This window comes from Strigops habroptila, chromosome Z (genome assembly GCF_004027225.2).
Source record: "Strigops habroptila isolate Jane chromosome Z, bStrHab1.2.pri, whole genome shotgun sequence".
Lineage (NCBI taxonomy): Eukaryota > Metazoa > Chordata > Aves > Psittaciformes > Psittacidae > Strigops > Strigops habroptila.
Genome location: NC_044302.2, coordinates 79,105,830 through 79,126,343, shown reverse-complemented (window position 1 = coordinate 79,126,343; position 20,514 = coordinate 79,105,830). Strand labels below are relative to the sequence as shown.

At 36.8% G+C, this 20,514-nt stretch overlaps 1 protein-coding gene across 10 annotated transcripts in view; it reads left to right on the top strand.

Annotated features, from left to right (window-relative positions):
- The window catches only part of ERBIN (erbb2 interacting protein), a 117,568-nt gene extending 101,170 nt beyond the window's left edge, over positions 1-16,398 (top strand). For 7 of the 10 annotated variants that reach the window (XM_030471074.1, XM_030471072.1, XM_030471071.1 and 4 more), the window contains 6 exons: positions 7,010-7,153; positions 7,968-8,099; positions 9,700-9,909; positions 11,068-11,160; positions 11,758-11,832; positions 13,161-16,398. In XM_030471074.1, coding sequence (XP_030326934.1) covers positions 7,010-7,153; positions 7,968-8,099; positions 9,700-9,909; positions 11,068-11,160; positions 11,758-11,832; positions 13,161-13,268 — 762 coding nt within the window. In that variant the 3' untranslated portion in view covers positions 13,269-16,398. Of the gene's footprint in view, positions 1-4,661; positions 7,154-7,967; positions 8,100-9,699; positions 9,910-11,067; positions 11,161-11,757; positions 11,833-13,160 lie in introns of those variants that run through there. The other 3 variants (XM_030471077.1, XM_030471076.1, XM_030471078.1) reach the window with 2 other exon arrangements.
- The last annotated feature ends 4,116 nt before the right edge of the window (positions 16,399-20,514 follow it).

Sequence of the window (20,514 nt, the reverse complement as noted above, 5' to 3'; positions counted from 1 at the left end):
AGTATTCCCTTACACTTCATGATCTTTCTGTTCTGCCTTTCCTCCCCTATTTCTTTTATTTAAAAACAAGGGGAAAAAAATCAGTAAAATCTATTTGGAAGTACAGGTTTACAGCTTCAATTGCTGAAGAATTCAAAAGCCATAATTAACATGTATTTGCCTCCAAGCCAGTTGTCTTTTGAAGTTGGGTATCTGACAGATTGTCAAATGAATATTTATTGCTGTGAGATGAGAACACTTAAAAATCTTGTTCATTTCAGGATATCACACGAGGTTTTGATGTAACTAGAGATGATGAGCAGGATTATTTATGTACTGTAAATGCTATCAAGAATTTGAGCTGATATGTAGAGCTGAACAATCATATATCAAAGAATTTGAATAGAGTCTGGAAGAGTGAAATCTATGCTGTCCAGCTAAAGTGGTTTACAGTACCATCACTAAATAATGAGTAGCATGTCATTAGCCCGATCCCGGTTCCTAGGAGGGGAAGTGAGTAAAGCAACCAAAATACATTTTGATTATGCCAGGTAGATGGATTTTCTTTTTTAATCGCTTTTGAAATAACATAGTTTGGCATGTGATTATTATGCTAAATACTTCAATATCCATGATAACTAAAGAAATTTAATTGGAGATGGTTAGAAAAATTACTCTCAGCTATAATTTTTCTTTGGAAATCCAAGTATTTGGAGGGATAGGTTTGCTTTTGTTTTAAGTTGTGTAACTTCTGGCAAAAGAAAGGTATGGGTTTTGTTTGTTTTTCAAAGGAGCTGCACCTGTTCTCCTGATCCAGTGTGAGTCAGTGCAACATAAATTTTAAGGCTTTCACAGCATTGTGCTGTTGTGTGTGGACCCTTTGTCCCGCAGGGGTGTCACAAAGTTCACCATGTTCCAACTCTCACAAAAGGTGCATTCTCTGACCTTCCATTCTCCTGGATGCATATATCAAGTTTTACATGAAACGACAGAGAAGCAAAAATGCCATCAATCCCTGAATGCAGAGGGAAACAAAACTTCAGTGCACTGCTCATGCAGTTTGTCTGTAACTTGTTCATGTATCATCTACGTTTGGTATGTTAGGAACAATGTTTAATACATTAATGATGACCATTCAGGTACGATAGAAGCGTAGTCACCTTTACTGAAATGAAATTGATTGCCTGACTTGGTTCCCTTTATATTTATCCATACTTTCTATCATGCTTTATATGTAAACCTTAATTTTTGTTTCCTACTAGACTAATACGGAATAGCTGCTATTGAGATCTTAGCTGTGCATCTAAGATTTAACAGATCTTAGAAGTCTCTTTTGTAGGGGTGTGGTTCTTTTGGTCTATCCTTGAAGCATTTTAAAGTAGCTTTTACTTAGCAATCTGAGACTTATTTATGGCTTTAAAAGTGAATGTGTGTATAATTGTATATAATACCTGAGATATGACTGACTTAAAAAGAAAAATCTGAACTGTGAAAAATGTAGATATCATCCTATATGGCAGCTGGCAAATATGATAATGTGGAAAATCTAGGCATTTACTGGATATTTCTTTGTTCTTTAAAATAATTTTTTCACTATTTCAGATTGTAATTAAAAATTAGTTATACAGGGGGCCTTAATCTATGAAACAGATTTCTGAAATGTTTTGAAGTCTGAAAAACATTTCAGTAATTACAGAACTCATTTAAGGAACAAGCATTTAAGGGACAAGTTCAATTACAGACCTCATTTAGGGAACATTTACTGGAAATTGCTTTGACAAAGCTTTCATGGATTTAGAATGGCATTTCTTTTTTTAAAGCACAAGACACAACACTGACAAAAAAACAGGTATACAAAATTAAGCCTTTTGATCAATATTTAATACATATCTTCTTGCCTATGGTCATACACAACAATATGAGTTAATATTATTACCTTTGCTGTGACTTTTCTGACTCTGTTACTGAATTTAATCATGGTTATTTCTATCTTGTGCTCATTAGGAAAGAGGGTGTAGTGGGGTTTGGGTGGTTGGTTTTGTTGTGGGTTTAGTTTTGGCTTTGTTTTTTTTCTTTTTGCTAAGCTCCTGAAGTACTCGTTTATTTTGTTTTTATAAAATTTCGTAGTTGGAGGTGGGTACGAACCTACTTAAATAAAGTGTCTGCTTGTTGGACAGATTGGAGAAGATAGTTCTTGGGGTTTTTATCTGGTATAAGTATTGGGGAAAAAAAGCTTTCAAGAGTTTAATTTACGTGAAGAGAGATACAAGATAGTTTTAAATACAGCAAAAATTATTAACAATGGATTACCAGCATTTGTAATCCCTTTGATAAGCTTATGAGGGGGCACACACCAACCAGCTAAAATTATCCACCTGGTTGAGGGAAGGTGAAGACGGCTGATGACATCATTTGTAAATCGGAATTTTGCATATATTCAGAGGAAGCAATTTGATTACCCGATGCAAAGCATATTTTATTGTGGGATAGAGAAAAGAGCTTATTTAGATGTCAAGCTGCTCTCTAGTGGTTGCATATGTAAGCTGTTGAAGAGGATGCAGCCAATTCTGCCTCACCCCCAACCTCATAAATTTAGTGCTGGTGAGTTTTTAAGAATAGTAATACTTCTCAGTATATTTTTTTTCTTTTTGAGTGCGACTTGCCAATTTACTACCAGATATGTCACAGTAACCTTTTAAAGTAGTCTTGTTGAAAGTTTTCATTTAGAAATTTAAACTAAAATATTGCCTGTGTAGGAACACCGATGTCACACACATATTAAATGTGGTAGAGAAATTTCTCATCTGTAAATTGCAATAATAACCATCTGCAACAGTTATTTGCAAATATCTATTTTATTTCTATATGCTGAGTAGGCAGAAACAGTTACTGGGTCTGACTTTGTCCTTTCCTTACATATGTATATTTTCTTTTTTTGTTGTGGATCTCTTGGGAGTTCATCAGGTGCGTGTTTGCTTTCAATTCTAATTTCATCTGGAATTCCGTCTTCTGTTTTTTATTTACTTTATCTACTGTTTATCTGAAATGGCAGAGCTTTCAGAGGAGAAGTCATAAAGTTTGATTCCTCCTTTCCAATTCAGAAATCAGAGTAGGTGGTTTTATTCTCAAAGTTGCTAGTGTACAGTGCCTTATTAAAAGAAAAATGCCCCAAGTGTTTCAGTATTGATATAGAATTGCAGTTTTAATCAAAGTTCTAAAGTTTTTAATGAATTCATTTTTTACACTACATACCTAACATGAAAAAATATTTTAATTGATGTGGCCTCAGATTTTCTCCAAGCTAAGCTTGCTTCTATATGTTGAAGAAAGTAACTTTGGTGAGTCTGTGCATGCATAAAACTAAGTGCTTAAGTGTTAATAAGATCATACCCTGAAGAATATTTTGACACTGATATCCATTCAGTAGTTGTTAGTTTAAAAATTTTGATTTTAGTTTTATTCTTTTTCTCCATTTTGAAATGACTACTGAACCATCAATGTGTTATAATGCTATTTTGTGGAGTTCAGAAGTCAATACATCACACCTTAAAAATAATAAAATTCTTGTGCATTTGGAACGTAAACGATAAATGTTCAACTCTGCAAGTGTTTTAGGATAGTAGAATTGAAATTATATGTAATTTTCCATATGTAACTCTTCAATAGGAATGCTGTCACTTACTGAAGATACATTTTTTGCAGGGTCAGAGACCTAAATTCATGCTCTTTTTTCCCCTCTTGTGACTGAAGAGTAGTTTCATAGAAGTTCTTCAGGATAAACTGGTATCTTGCTAGAATTCTATCAGATTTGAAACAAAGCTTTTTTCTTATTTTTTTTTTTTTAACTTGTGTGCTTTTATTCTAAAAAAGCTTAAAGCATTAATTTTAGGCATTTCAAGTGTTCCAGAATAGTTTGAGCAAACTTTTTCTAAAGAATCTTAGAAAAAGTCAAGGTGAAAATGAAAAGTGAAGAAATTTATAGACATTTAGTATAGTCTCAAAAGGTAACTTACATCCGCATTTAGATGGCAGTTGATTTTTTTTTTCTTGCACCTAAATAAATGCATTAAGGCACTTCAATTCACAAAAAACACCCTTTTGAAATCTGAAATTGTTATTTCTCATACAAGATGCAAAATGGAAAATATGTTCTGACTCTTAGCATTCAAAAAGAATGTAAGCCAGCCCCAAAACTGTGCTACCAGCTGCCTGCATCTAAACTGATTCCATTAGAGGCTAGTTTTGACTACAAATCCTGATTTCCATGCTGACGTAGCTTTGTACATAGCCATTTTTTCTTGATGTATTGTAGCTTTTAATGCGTTCTTCATGGTTGAAAAACTGATTTCTAGAAAACTTAGCTTTCACAAAAATGTAGTGGAACATGGCAAGTGTATTGGTCAGTGTGTATCAGTTTAGAGTAATTGAAATGAGATTTCTCAAGCCTCAAACATTTGAATTGTAATTTTTTTAGGCCATTATGTCCTAAGACACGGTAGCAAATCAGGTGGAGAATGAAGTTGGTACTTGGAATTAACATTCATATTTAATTTAATGTTTAGACCATATGTTTATCCCATTTAATTTATGGGATATTTAATTTTTAACCATTTGGAATAAGAATCAGGAGGTTTAATGGCATCTGCATATTCAGATTTCTGAAAGTGTTTTCTCTGATGCAGCTGACTTCAGGAATCTCACTAGGAAATGTACAACCTTCATGATGCTCATATTGAGAAGCAAAATTAAGAGGAATGCTGTTCACACTCCAAATGCCTCAGTTTCCATATTCCCAACTGAAAATAGGTAGAGGAAAAATACTTCCTAGATTTGTCACTCTCTTGTGTTAAACTAAAACTTTCTTACAACTCCATGCAATTTTAAATAGTGTTTGTTCTGTACAGTTTCTGCTTGTGGGTTCCTTCTAATTTAGTGTTGAGATACTGTGCCCTATGTAGAGAAGGAGAAAAATGTTTGCAGTATTTCTCATGTTTTCCCTTCATCAATTGCACAATCATTTTTGCACTTTGGAAAAAGTATCTGCCAAGATTTTTAGAAACTCTTGAATAAAACTGCTATCAGGCTATGTAATTAGCTTGAAGCCCACTAAACTGAGTTAACTGAAATCTTACCTCCTGATGGACAAGTTCATGCCTCTAGAAATTTTAGAAAAGTTCTACCTCCTATTGCAGATCTATCTTGGATTGTAAATACTGATCTGGATTTACATTGTCGCCATTTATTGACCATCTGTTTGGGTCCTTCTAAGAGAACAATGAATCTAGTGGATCTGTGGATCTTTATAGTAAGATAGATTGCTACAGACACTTTGAGAAGATAACTTTCTAGTCTCATCATACATTCCTTCTATTTTTATCTCTCTTTATGCCACTTACAGAAGATGGAGAGATATAGGAGCCTCTGAGAGGAGGAGCCTTCCTGTAAGGAGGTGTCAGGGAGCTGACTATACAAGTGGGGAAAGAAGGCCACCTGGCTAATTATAGAGACTGATAAGAGTTGTAAGACAATGCTTTGAGGGGCTAAGGAGCTAAGAAAAACTGGCTTTGGCAGTTTCATATCTGGGTGCTTGGCCTGAAACTCAGAGGAGCAGTTAAACTCAGACTGAATGATTAGTAAAGTGACACTTGAATGCTAAGTGCTTTCCCAAGAAGGGGAAGGCCTCTGGAAGCTTGAAGAAAATCCATTGATGAGAGACCAGGGTAGATGTAGATTGGAGTATGAAGAAAGCTCACTGTGCCAGTTAGCTCACTATGCCATTGAGAGGTTATCCAAGTGCCTTGGCAGAGAAAAGGCCATTATTGTCAGTAAATACTGTTCTTTTCCAAGGGAGTTTCCAATGACTGTGCTACCAGAGCATCTGGGGAATATGAATACACAGAGGCGTATGACTTTGGTTATTAAACTGGTTTTAGTTTCACAAGATAAATCTAGTATGAAAGAGCAAATGTCTGCCTGAGGACTAGTGACTATTTTCAAACTTAGATTAATATATGTAGTCAACAGACAAACATCAAAATGTAAGAGTTGTTGCAGTATCTTAGTGAAATGATATGTACTTTGAACTTCTTTTTTTAACTAAGAAAAATTAGAAACTTAGGAAAAAAACACCTTTGAATTTGCTGTGTTTTGATGCTTTGTGGTTTATCTTTTACTATGATTGTATTTTTTCATGGGTCTTTGCCACTTTTTCAAGATAGGTTTGCTTCATTTGTCAGGTGGAACATGGAGGATTTTCCTTTTCTTCTTTTGTGCTGTCTCTATTTTGTTTTGTTCTTACAACTACAAAAGTCCATGGTAGAAAGATGGTAATGTCTACTGCTTTCTTTCTATTACCCTTGCCAATATTGCAGAGGTCAGGTTTGCAAGGTAATGAAGAAACCACTATCACTTCTGTCCTTGAGCTCTTGTTACCTGTTTGATTGCCTACAGTGGCACAGGGGTGGACTCCAAGGTTTCTTTCGAGCCTCTTTTCCTTTAAATAAGGCTCATTCACATTCTTGAATGAAGTGTTATTGCATTCATTGCAGACATTGACAGCACTGCAACAGCAAGAAAACCCAGTCAGTCAAATCTCTGTCTATGTGTAAATTCTTATTTGTACTGTACCAGAAAAATGAGACACGGTAATAACTGGTAATTAAATGGTTTTCCACAGTTGTTTATCTTGACTGCCAGCTTCTCTTCCTACAACACGTTACAAATGTAATGACAACCTAGAAATTTTGATAAGCTGTGCATATCTGTTGTTTTTCCAGACACATGAACATTTGAATGACTTTATTTACCTGTAATTCTGCATGTTAACTGATGGTTGCATGCTGACTTACAGTAAATAAAGGTAAATAGGGGTCACTGAGTTATGTTTTATATATCACAGTGGTACTGTTCTTGCATGGTTTTTATCTTGCATGACAATGGAATATGTTTGTATTAGTCTGTGTATAACATGTCTTGTGGTTTATGCATGCTGCACTAATCACTGTGTTAAATCTGTCCCCTCTTTATTCAGAGCATGCTGTCTAGGTCCTTTAATTCCAATTATGCTGCAGTTAGCAGCTTTCACTATGGCAGCTCTAGGGATCTGCATGGCAGCCAGGGTAGTGTTGCCTTGAGTGTTGCAGACGGAAGAGGTTCTGGTGTGCACATTGTTCGAGTGAGTACCTACAGGAGGCTATTGCAATATATAAATGGGGAAAGAATAAACTATGAGAGGTTTGATAAAGTTATCATTTTACATATGGACAATGCTTTCAGTAAAAAGAATATAAGTTATGTGCTGGAATTTTTTTATAGGCATTAAATCAGATACTTTGCCTTTACTTCATATTCGTTAAATTTATTGCAAGGCTTTTCAATTCAATGTCATGAAATTGAGTTTTCTAATTGGCTTTTTTAGATGGTTAAACATATGTAAAACTGTTTGGTTTCATTGTACATATGTGAACAAGAGATTATAATTCTGAATTTAACCTAGGTTGGTAAAGGCTTGAACAAAATCCTATTATGCTTTTTCCTGCCCCCAAACAAATTCTGATGATTACTGTGAGATACTGTAGGCATTCAAGAAAATTAATATTTTAGTTTGTAAGAAAATAAAAGGAAATTACTCTAACTCCAAGCATCCTGAGTGATGTTACAATATCCATAGTGAATAGGATAAAGTCAACAGAAGACTTCTTTTAAGGATATGAATTCCTGAATAGGCACTTCTTAGCATTTGTTGATTTTTCTTATCAGTTTATTGGTGATCAAAGGCACCTCTACAGTTGCTAATTTTTGTAAATATCCATCAATATTTTATGCGTGTGGTGTCTTGGCTAAGAAGATTTTCTACATAAGCAGCATACTAAAGATAAATGACGATAAAGGCCTTAAAATGTTTTATTCTGGGCTTCTTATGAGATATTTTGTTTGTTTGTTTTAATTATATAAAGACAACCATTTTTACAGTTTCGTTCTGTTTAAAGCATCCCCAGGCTTCTACTGCAGGAGACCAATGCCAGGACGAAGTATTCATTTCAGGACAGCAGAACTACTCATCTGCTACACTTAGTCTCAAAGATGTTCCTCCGGACAGCATGAAGAAAATAGCTGTGCAGGTAACGATCCACATGACAGCATGGATAGGATATATTTATTATTATTTATAAGGATATATTTTTTTATTGGTAGTAGAAACATATGTTGGGATAACAGCTGGAACTGGAGTTTCTTTAAAATGTGATACCCATGTAAAAGCTGGCATAAATGAAATAGCATCCTCTTTTAGGAAGACAAAATAGTTGACTATACGAAGGGTTCTCATTTTCCTTCAGCCAGGGCTTTGAAAGAAGAAATTTGCAGCAAAAGACATAATTGCAAGTAGAAATTGGAGTATGGCAGATCATTTCGGGATAGCAATCTGAAGCCAATTAAACCTTTTAAAGAACAAACCTGAAATCTGTTGTGATGAAATTATGATGATGAACTAGAATTTTTAGGAGATATTCTGTATTGATCTCTGAGGACCATCTATGGAGGCAGGACTTATTACCATGAAACTACATGGATGCTTGTAAATTATTACAATGCAGCAATTGATCTCCCTTTTATAACTTCAGTAATTTCAGTTGCATTTCTGCAGACATTGCATAGGTGTTGCCTATGTAATCTCTACATCTGGCAGTGCAACAAGATAGTTTTCCTGTCATGCTTTACGTTTTCAGAAAAGGCAGTAGAAAATCATGTAAAGATTCTGATATGTGTCCATTCACATAACGTGGTTAAAGGTTGAAATTTGCACACTTCAGTTTTTATAATATTTATTGAGAAGAGGGAGAATATTTTAATATCCTTGTATCCTGTAACTAATGGGATAATGGTGGCAGGCACAAAATATCTGTAACTCAAGCCTGTAGCATTTTTGGAATGTGGGAGTCATGCAGACATGAGTGACTACTTAGGCTGGGTGAGAGCACAAGGCATATGGGCAAGGAGGGAAACGGCTGTCCATCTCAGCACAGAGCTGCAGAGCTGAACAGTAACTATGAGGCTTCAATAAAAAATGTTATGTCCAGCATCATTCCTAGTGACATGGTTTGAATGCACTGTGTCTAAGCAGTTGTGTACCTTACTGCTGTCATCATTATACCTATCAAATCACTGACAGATGTATTAACAAAACAATAATGTTTATTAGAAATATCATTAAATTTTTAATAACAAGATCGTGAGCTTGTGTGTGAATTTGCTCAAAAGAGTTTCTTCTGAAGTGGTCACCAAAACAAGTTTGGCGAGCATATAATTTCTGCCTGGGATTTTTATTTTCTGTATGATCTGCTGGGAATTGTTACAAAATCTGAGTTTTATGCAGTAAAAGTGTGAACTATAATATCAATTAAGTGTCAGTACTGTCAGTTGCACTGCTAGAAAATAATGGCTGGGTAAGCTCAGTGAAACAAGTGCTAAAAGCAAAGACTGTCTAGTCGGTTCTAGTAGATTAGCACTATAAGCTTTCGATTTTCAGATTTGTTCTCAGGAGGTCAGAGCTGATGACTATAAAGAAAATTTAGTATAATAGTACATGATCCAGAACAGTAGTTTTAGTTATGTTCTTTAAATTAAAAGCAGTCAAGTATGAGAAGTATTGAAGTAATAAAGGAGGAAATGAGGATTGCTACTTATAAAATGTGTGACATTGAGTATTCATGTTTTATTCAGGTACCTTTGACAAATGGACAAATGTGCCAGCCTCAGAGATCTCAGGCAAACTACAGCCAAGTCCATCATCTCCCTCCTCAATCATCAGTAGCAAGACATCCATCTAGAGAGCAGTTAATTGACTATCTGATGTTGAAAGTTGCCCACCAACCTCCCTACTCCCAGTCCCAATGTTCTCCCAGACAAAGCCATGAGTTGGCAAAGCAAGAGGTAAGAGTAAAATCTAACTTGACGATATGGCATCTCCGTGGCAGTGAATTGTTAGATTGGTTTTGTTTATTACCATTTCTCTGTAGATGGTGACAGATATCACACAGGAATGTATCTCCAGCAGAAGACAGCATTTTATGTCAGTGCAATTCTGCTACTGAAATCATACATTCCTTCTAGTCCTGAGCTCTTTTTACTTTTTATGTAAATGTTTTAAGAGAGAAATGTAATCGATTTTTTAACAGAATGTACCAGAAACTTAAACTTGCATCTTTTTACTGAGCTAGAAATTAATTTCTCAACTACATTTATTGATCGCCAACTCATTATTTACCTAGGAACAGAGAAAATTCAAAATAGCAGTTCAACTTAGAGTACTTTGTATCTATTCATTCTATCCAGAAAGGTTCAAAAACCTGCATATGTAGAAATGTGCCTCTATAAACAATAGCCAGGATAAGGAAACTGTGAGCATCTGGTGCATGGCTGATAATTATCAGGTTTATTTGTCATAAGCAGATGTGGGTAATAATTTCTTACTCAATTTAACGTGTCTTTCATTGCAGTCAACCTTCTTTCTGCTCTTGGACGCACGATGTTTCCTCTGTATTGTTTTGGGTTTTTGAGGAAAATACTGAAAACTGTTTTCATTCTGTTCTAGAATGAGAATGTGCACTACTCGTGTAGAATGTTTTCTATTCAACTATTCCGGCAACAGAAAAGGGAGACAATATTGGCTACATAGAACTTAGAGTGAAAGTAGGAATGAGGTTTGATTTTTAAAATTCAGCTAGAGGTAGCAATGAGATAAAAGGAACAGGTTCTTTCACAGGAATGTGTATTTGCTGGGGGCATTAAATTCATTTACATAATATCAAAAATATCTCTGAATTTAAAGCCCACATGAACTATGATTATAATAATAGAGATACTGGAGTAAAGCTTATGTACAATGATACGTAATGGAATCTTGTTCTGAGTTAATATTATGAGATACAATATTTTCTTGAACTGTGATAAATGCTTTTTTCTAAAATTTATTAAAAAAAAAAAACCAAACTTCTGTTCACCTGAATTCCTTAGTAATAATTTCATTACAGTAGCTTTCAATGCAGATTTTCAGCCAGTTAGCATCTAACTTTGGTCGTAACTACCTAGATTCGAGTGAGAATTGACAAGGATCCAGAACTTGGATTTAGCATATCAGGAGGAGTTGGTGGAAGAGGGAATCCATTCAGACCTGAAGATGATGTGAGTATTTTATACTAATGCATCTTAAAATCATTCTGATTTATAATAATATTTCTAGTGTTTAGCAGTGGGCGGGGAAAAAAAAAGTATATATTCCCCAAACCACTGAACTCCAGGACTGGAAGGGAGAAAACTGGGGACAAATGATATAGAAAATCAAGGTGGTAAGTGACTAAAATGGTCGTATGTCAACACAGAGGTTTATTCTAGCTGAGTGGTTCTTACACATTTCCAGATATCAGTCAACAGATTTGACATACTGAACTGTGGAGTTTACAATTAGGAAGCCTCTTAAAATAGAACATGATTTAGCCTACAGCCTTATTTCTGGTGGTTGATAATTCATCTTGACATATACATCTGCCAAATTAAACAAGGCAGATCAGAATTTGCCCTTCTGTACTTCTTTAAAGGCAATTCTCCTGGATTTAACATCAGAAAAGGAAGGCTGTCACAAAATCCAGTAGACCTGTAGGATAGTATTTTATTCTCTTAGGATGGAAAACGGAAAAGATGTTTTTAATTACGTCCGTTTCATGCTACCCTACTATTCATGAAATAAGTTGTCAAAAGTGTTTTCTACCTCTGTTTTTCAAGGGTATATTTGTAACCAGAGTACAACCGGAAGGACCAGCATCTAAGTTGTTGCAGCCTGGAGATAAAATAATTCAGGTACTGTAGTCATTTAATCAACTAGCCTATGTAATATACCAATTGATTTTTTGTTTACACCTTTTCTAAAAGCAGAATGTTCAATTTTCAGATAGATTACCAGTATCTTTTCCAGAAGCATTCTTACATTCTGGGATGATGCTCTTAATTTTATTCCACCTAACGTTAGGATAGCTGAAACACGCTGACGCATGAATCAGTTGGATCATTTTTTTTCAAACTCTGAACATTTTTCACCATTTTAAAGACAGAAAACAGACCTAATGTTGCTCTTCCAAGATGGAATGTGGGCATTTCATTAGGCTTCACTATTATTCAGTTATTTAACTTGTGGTCATTCACATGCAGTGTTCTGAATAATGTGTTGTCTGAACACCAGCATATTAGGACATTCTGTACCAATGATGATTTCGAAAGTTTATTGCCACTTTTGCTGTCTGAACAGTCTGCATGTAAAATCTTTGTGAGCAACCCTAGGGAGATATAAAAAACACTGCCTTTACAACAAAGCATTCAGCTAGTAGCAACAGCAAGTGTTCAGTGATGGGATAAGGAACTGCAGCTCCAAAATCGCACAGTTAAGGTGCAGAGCATGCGACCAGTTCCCTCTGTCACCATGTGAGGGGCAGTAGCTCAGGGAGAAAGGTTGAATGCATAGCTGAAAGCAGTAACAGTTTGAACTGTACAAATCTGTTGTTCTGCAAGATTTTACCACCCAGACTGAACATGAATTTGCAGTAGTACAACCTGAGAAGTTGAACCGTAGCCATGTTTTCCCTCTCTTTTGTAGGCCACTTAGGTGGGCCTGTGTTTGCCAAGCCAAACCTGTCCTGGGAAGGACATTGTTGTTTAGAGTCATAGGAATATTCAAGCTGGGGGTGACTCAGGAGGTCTCGCACCCTAAAGTGGCTCCCAGTGCCATTAATGTTTTTTGTTAAAGGCTTCAACAGTTTTAATTTATCACTAATGCCATTTCTAATATTCTGATATTTAAACTAGGATGTATAATTTGTACTGCATTTGCTTTTTTTGGTGTGGCTGTATAAAGACTGATGAATTAGATGTCTGTGTTTTCTCTTTTGGTTATTTGAAATACCTTTGAGGCAAAATTATTCTAGAGCTAACACGGTAGTTTAATTTCTTGTACAATACAGGTACATGATCAACTCACATCGACAACATAATCTGCAAAGATGCAGTGTTTTATTGTCTGCATTACTGTAGAATTTGGTTATTTTAAACCTTAAATAAACTAACATGAAATATGACATGTTTCACTAACATGGCATAAGAGACTGTCACTTTTAATTTTAAATACTTCTTTTTAGGCTAATGGATACAGCTTCATCAATATTGATCATGGACAAGCAGTATCTTTGCTAAAGACTTTTCAGAATGCAGTGGAACTCATCATTGTGCGAGAAGTTTCTGTATAAGTACTGTGGATGTGGGGAAAAAGCCAGCAGGATACATTGAAGGACTTATGAGAAACTGAGTATTTTGCCTATTTTTATACATGAAAGGAGCTCAAAAAGAATTACAATAATTACGATCAAAATTTGTACAGGAAATACTGAACTTGTGGTTAAGGGAGGGCATACCACTGTATGGAACATACAGGAAATCATTTTGGAAATGCATATGGTGATTAAAATTGTTTTTAAGCATTATAGCAATCTAAGGATCACTCCTCCAAGAACAAACCTGTGTTGTTTTTTTGTACAGATGGTAGGTTTATTTTTGGATAATTCATACACATTACTAAACTTTGTGCAAGGCTTTGTGAAGCCTCTGTTGTAGCCAATGGACAGATGGCAGGGCTGTCTGTCCTGTAGCTGTTTATTGCCTTTATTTTTATTTACTAGATATTAATGTGTTATGCTGAAACCACTTATTTAGGTATGAAATGGGGATATAAAATGTTGGCTTTGCTATGTGCACATTGTATGGATGAATGGGTAGATGGAAGGTGGTGCTGGTTGGAGAGAATAAAGGTCAGGTGAAACAACTATCTATCTGCTATCTAAATCTGGCATCAGGAAAGAAGATAATGTGTTTAGCTCTGGAGTGTACGTCTACCAATAGAAAATGCAATAAAAGCTTAAGGTGTTTTCTAGGAAGACTGTAACTACAAACTTGTGATATTTTACAGGATTTGTTCTTAATGTAGTCATTGAATATTCATTTTCCACGTGATTCATGTTTAGTTGGGTTTTCTTGCATACATAATTTTTTCAACTGTACTGTGGAAATGAGCCCAGCGGTTTTTCTCTGCTGTGGAAATCCCAATTTTGTGCAAATGGTGATATTTTTATCTTGTTAAAAAGTACTCCATTTTAAACTTACCGATTTTAAAAATGAAACTGAAATGGCCAGTTTTTAAGGTTGTTGCCTGTAATATATATTTAAAACCACACAAAGTAAATGATGCAGGAAAGGTTATGAAAGACATCTCAATTTTGTTTGGCCTTTGCATTGCCTTGTTAATCAAAAAGGAAACTATACGCATGGAGCTAGGTAACCAAAGCAAGTTTGTGAAACTTTGAACAGTGATGGAGAATTGCTGTGGTGAGATGGAGAGCAGAGGGAGGATGTACTTACAACCAACCAGTTCGTAATGATGTTTCTTAAAGGGCTGTTCATACAGGTAACATTAAATGTGAACTAGACACTTCAGAGTCATTAAAGGGTTTCTAACTATATTAATGTAATAGTGATTTACCACAGGCTGCCTTTTTTCCTTATTACTGTATAAAATATTCAATTATGCTTCTATTAATTTTGTTTACCAGAAACATTAACTTTATTTTTCTCTTTCTCCTTTGTAATTGAATAGAGACTGCATAACGTGCAGTGATAATTAATACGCGGTTGTTATGGACCAGGGAAAAGTGCCATAGAAGACCAATAACTGTTTTTAATCAGGGCTAATGATTACCCTGCCATTGGAGCAATATTCAGTTATTGCAGTTCATTTTTAATTACATATAAGTTGGTAGTTTGAGACAAGTATAAATTGATTTTTTTTCAGCCCATGTGTACAAAAGTAAATGCTTTTAATACAGCTAGCAAAAACACCAGCCTCTACAATGAGCTGGAAGAGAGGGGGATTTTACATAGCTAGCGGTAATAAACAGGCAGTACTTTTTAAATAAGTGAACTCAATATTATTGCACTTCTTTCAAAGATGTTAACTATTGCTTATTGTACTGTGTATAGTTCTAATAATTTTAATTGAAACCCTTTAACAACTCTTTGTATATTTTAATTCTTTTTAGTTGATTTTCAGTAATATTTACATAGAAAAATGATTTTTTTGATATATTAGCAGAAATGTGCTGTATTTTGATAAAATTCACTTATTTTCTGTGTGCTCTTAACCTTCGAAGAAAAGAATGAGAAACATAGCTATATAATGGCAGGCCTCAGTGTTCCCCTTCTAAGACGTCTTTTGTTGTTGTTTAGTTTCTATTTTTTTATTGAAAATGCAAAATATTCCCATCACATGTTCATGACCTTTAATCATGTTATTTTTATCACACACTACCTTTTAAAGGGAATGCATTCAGACAAGTCCTAAATTACCTTGGTCTTCTTCATAACCTGTATCTTTGAGAAGGGAAAAGTCCAAAAAGCAGAACTGATTCTTTACTGATCTTGGACTGACTTTGTATACATTTTGCAGTACATTTAAATATATCACTGAGGAATTATACTGTATTGTATTTTGCTTTAATGGTAACAGAAGTTTTAAATGTTGTTGTGTCACTTAATTTTCAGATTTATGTATCACAAGAAAATTCTACCAAAAATTGTTTGGCTGTGGTAGAACTATAGAAGTAGAGATTTATAGCAGGAAGTTTAGTACTTCTTGTGGAAATACTTGGCCAAAGCTTGTCTTCAGTAAATTAGCAAATTAAGCATCTAATAAAACATGGATTATGCTGATTTTACTCAGTAAATGTTGGAGTTTTCAGTGGATTGAAATGTGTTTGTTCCTTGAGTGTCTGTGTGTGAACACATGTCAAACTAGGTGATTTTGCAGAGAGTGGGAGAAAGGTGTCTCCTGAACTAGTCCAGCCAGGATTCAGCAGGAGGAGAGACAATATCATCACTTTTCATTTTGAATACATCTTAAACTACATTTTGAATAGAATAAAATCCATCAGCAGCCTAAGTTACTCAGCATGGCAGTGAGTTGAGGCAAACTATTCATTCTTTCTATTCTTAACATAGTTCATTAAAGAATCAGTTCAACTGATATAATGAAAAGATGAAGTCTCCCACATATTTATTATGTAAATATTTTTTAGTTTCTTTTTTGGACTGGACTTAAAAAGTGTGTATATAGTTGAAAGCATTCTATGAACACGAACATAGCAATAAGCAACACACAGAATCAAACCTTTATGATTATTTGGGTTTTGCTTAGAAATACTCCCTTACCAACAGCTATGAAATGTTTTTATTGATCAGCATTTATTCAACATTCCAAATTTTTGTACATCATTAGACTGTTTCTGAGGTAACACATGGAGAATAGATAATAAACTAATGCTCTTTAAAGCTGTGTGTAATTGACTTATTCAAGCTCTCAGAAATTCTCCATAACACTATTTTATTCTGTAGTTTCTGTAGGCCTCACTACCTTATGAATATACAGAGACAGTTACTTGTGTCTCTGGCTCCATCCATCTCAGTGGCCAGCAGTCTGTCTGGTCTAGGTGTTTTCATTGCAAGACTGGGTTAAGCAAAATGTTCTGTGAATAACCCAGTCTTGCAGTGAAATCAGCTAGGGCAGCCAGTGGCTTCTCTCCTAAAGAGATGAGCGGTCTTCACCTGGTGCAAACTAAGTAGTTTCAGTAGAGAGAGTAGTTCCAATAGCAGAGAGGGGTGACTATATCAAGGAGCAAGGTTAAAATGAGAGCACTCTGTTGAGATGCACAAGGGTTATGTGGTAAAGAAACTGAAGATCTAGGCACAGAATTTCACAGGAGAGGTAAATGCAGGTTTACATCCAGATTTGGAAACCACCTGACAATGTAGTAACACAAACTTTTTAGTCTTTTTTGCTTGCATATGTGTATCTGGCATATTAGTATCACTTACCACTTGAGTTCCTACTTCCTCTGCACAGAAAACTGATTCTAACTACAACAGGTTAGAGGCTCTCTCTTTGAAGACCTTTTTGTTTTCTTTTATGCTTCAAACTTCAAATTTATTCTCTTCCCCATTTCACAAGTATTATTTGTTAGTTAAGCCTCATTCCTGTGTAGTTGAGCCTCTGGTCTCCTACTTTGGTTTGTTACTCAACAGTTTACTTTCTAATCAAGCACTTGCGAATGCGGGGTCCAACTTGTACTTTTCTAACTAGAGGCACTTTTTCAGAGAGGAAGTGCAATTTTGGTGTGTTATTTCTGTTACCATGGATTAAATTCAGCTTTGGAATGTGTCCAGAAGATTCTGTTGCATCATCTACCTTGAAATTGGGTTCCACTACACCAAAAGTTACATTACTATAAGATTGCCCCTGCCTGAAAGAGTTGTTATTACATGAAAAACTGAAGTAGCCGAAGTAAAAGTGAACATTTCTGTTTTAAGAACATACAGTGGCCAACTGAAATCAACAGGAAAAAAACCTAAGACCTAGTGCTTGTCAGTTTAATGCCTTGTTCAGGCAATGTGCTAGCTGTGGTCCTGCAGCACCGATGAATTCTTGGCTGAAGTATATAAAATTTGGATAGAAGTCAATTATTTGCTACAGTGTCTGAATTTATCTTGGCCAGTTTTATGTGATTATACGATTTCTCACAGTCTGTGTAATTGGAGCCATATTTTGTCAAGATCAAAGACACCATTTCAGTAAGTTTTCCTTATGGCATTAGTTTAACCCTAGCCAGCAACTTAAGTCCCACCCAGCTGCTCACTCACTGCCCTGCCCCTGGTAGGAGGGAGGAAGAGAATTGGAAGGGTAAAAGGGAGAGAACTCATGAGCTGAAATAAAGGCAGCTTAATAGGTAAAGCAAAAGCCACTCACAGGAGCGAAGCAAAACAAGGAATTCATTCACCACTGAATGGTGGTGTTCAGGTAGGTGTTCAGCCTCCTCCAGGAGAGCAGGACTCCATCACATGTAATAGTTACTTGGGAAGACGAACACCATCACTCTGAACATCTTCCCCTTCCTTCATCTTCTGTCCCAGCTTTATATGCTGAGCATGATGCCATATGGTGTGGAATATATCTTTGGTCAGTTGGGGTCACCTGCCTGGCTGCGTCCCTTTACAGCTTCTTGTGCATCCCCAGCCTACTCACTGATGGGGTGGTGTCAGAAGCAGAAAGGCCTTGGCTCTGTGTAACCTGCTCAGCAACAACGAAAGCATCGCTGCGTTATCCACACTGTTTCCAGCACAAATTCAAAATGTAGCCTTTTAACAGCTACTAAGAAGAAAAGATAACTATCCCAGCCAAAAACAACGGAGCCATGTATGACGGAAAAAAAAAAAAAAAAAACCAAAAAAAAAAACAACAACAATACAAAACCCCATGTTTCTCAAAATCTTCCTTTATTCAATTTTTGTTACTCACTTGCGTACAGCTGATTTTAGGCAATGTTTTCAAGTTGCAGTAACAAATCACAGAATAGTTTGGGTTGAAAGGGACCTTAAAGATCATCCGGTTCCAACCCCCTGCCACGGGCAGGGACACCTTCCACTAGAGCAGGTTGCTCCAAGCCCTGTCCAACCTGGCCTTGAACACTGCCAGGGATGGGGCAGCCACAGCTTCTCTGGGCACCCTGTGCCAGGGCCTCACCACCCTCACAGGGAAGAACTTCTGCCTAAAATCTAATCTAAGTCTGCCCACTTCCAGTTTAAAGCCATTCCCCCGTGTTCTATCTCTACAGGCCCTTGTAAAGTCACTCTCCAGATTTCTTGTAGGCCCCTTTAGGCACTGGGAGCTGCTCTAAGGTCTCCCCAGACCCTTCTCTTCTACAGGCTGAACAGGCCCAACTCTCTCAGCCTGTCTCCATACCAGCGGTACTCCAGCCTTCTGAGCATCTCTGTGGTCTCCTCTGGACTTGCTGGAGCAGGTCCACAACCCTCTTGTGTTGGGGCCCCAGAGCTGGATGCAGTACTGCAGGTGGGGTCTCATGAGAGCAGAGTAGAGGGGGACAATCTCCTTCCTTAACCTGCTGGTCACGCTCCTTTTGACACAGCCCAACACATGGTTGACTTTCTGAGCTGCAGGCACATACTACTGGGTCATGTTGAGCTTCTCATCGACCAACACCCCCAGGTCCTTCTCCGCAGGGCTGCTCTGAGCCACTTCTCTGCTCAACCTGTACCTGTGTCTGGGATTGCCCCGACCCACGTGTAGGACCTTGCCCTTGGCCATGTTGAACTTCACCAGGTTGGCACTGGCCACTTCACAAGCGTGTCAAGGTCTCTCTGGATGGCATCCCTTCCCTCCGGTGTATCAACCAAACCACACAGCTTGGTGCCATTGGCGAACTTGCTGAGGGTGCATCAATGCCACTGTCCATGTCGCTGACAAAGATGTTGAACAGGATCGGTCCCAACACCGACCCCTGAGGGACACCACTCATTACTGGTTTCCAACTGGAAACTGAGCTGTTGACTGTACCTCTTTGAGTGGGACCATCCAGCCAATTCCTCATACACTAGGTGGTCCATCCCTCAAATTGATGTCTCTCCAGTTTAGAGACAAGGATGTCATGCGGGACAGTGTTAGATGCTTTGCATAAGTCCAGATAAATGACATGAGTTGCTCTTCCTTTAACCACCAACACTACAACCCCCATCACAGAAAGTCACAAAATTTGTCTGGCACAATTTTCCCTTAATAAAGCCATTTAAGCTGTCACCAATCACCTCCCTATTTTCCATGTGCCTTAGCATAGTTTCCAGGAGGATCTGCTCCATGATCGTGCCAGTCACTGAGGTGAGACTGATTGGTCTGTAGTTCCCTGGGTCTTCCTTTTTTCCCCTTTTTTCAAAGTGGGGGTTATATTTCCCCTTTTCCGGTCACTGGGAACTTCACTGGTCTGCCACAACCTCTCAAATATCATGAATAGTGGCTGAGCCACTTCATCCGCCAATTCCCTCAGGAGCTGTAGATGCATTTCATCAGGTCCCATGGACTTGTGCACCTTCCAGTGATGTTACTGAGCTGTGAAAGATTCAGTTAACATGTAGCTTGTAATGTCCTTCTCAAGGGCTGTCTCTGAATAGAGAAACTGATAGCAGATGAACCAGATGCTCTACAGAGAAATTCTCAATCACTTGCTAACGTTGATGATTTGTGAAGGAAACTTTGCAGGAAACAAAACAGCAAACTAACGTAAAGGAGGGAAAAGCTTTCTACTGAGTTGTAAGTATGCACTGCAAAAATACATGATTTGAAAGTATTGTGCCAAGGCTCCTAACATCATAACATTTTAGCATATTTGATTGATTTTTGTCTGCAACAACTTCTATTCACAATAGTATAATCAAAAACTGGTTCTGAATATGGAAAAGGTATTTTTTGCTGAGAATGTTTCTGCCAGAAGTAAGTTGAAAGCTATGGCTCCTCTATGGAGAAAGTGAGGTTTACTAATAAGTATTGAAATAGATATTAGCAGCTGGTTAGCTGACATAATACTAAGTCCTGGGACAAATTAA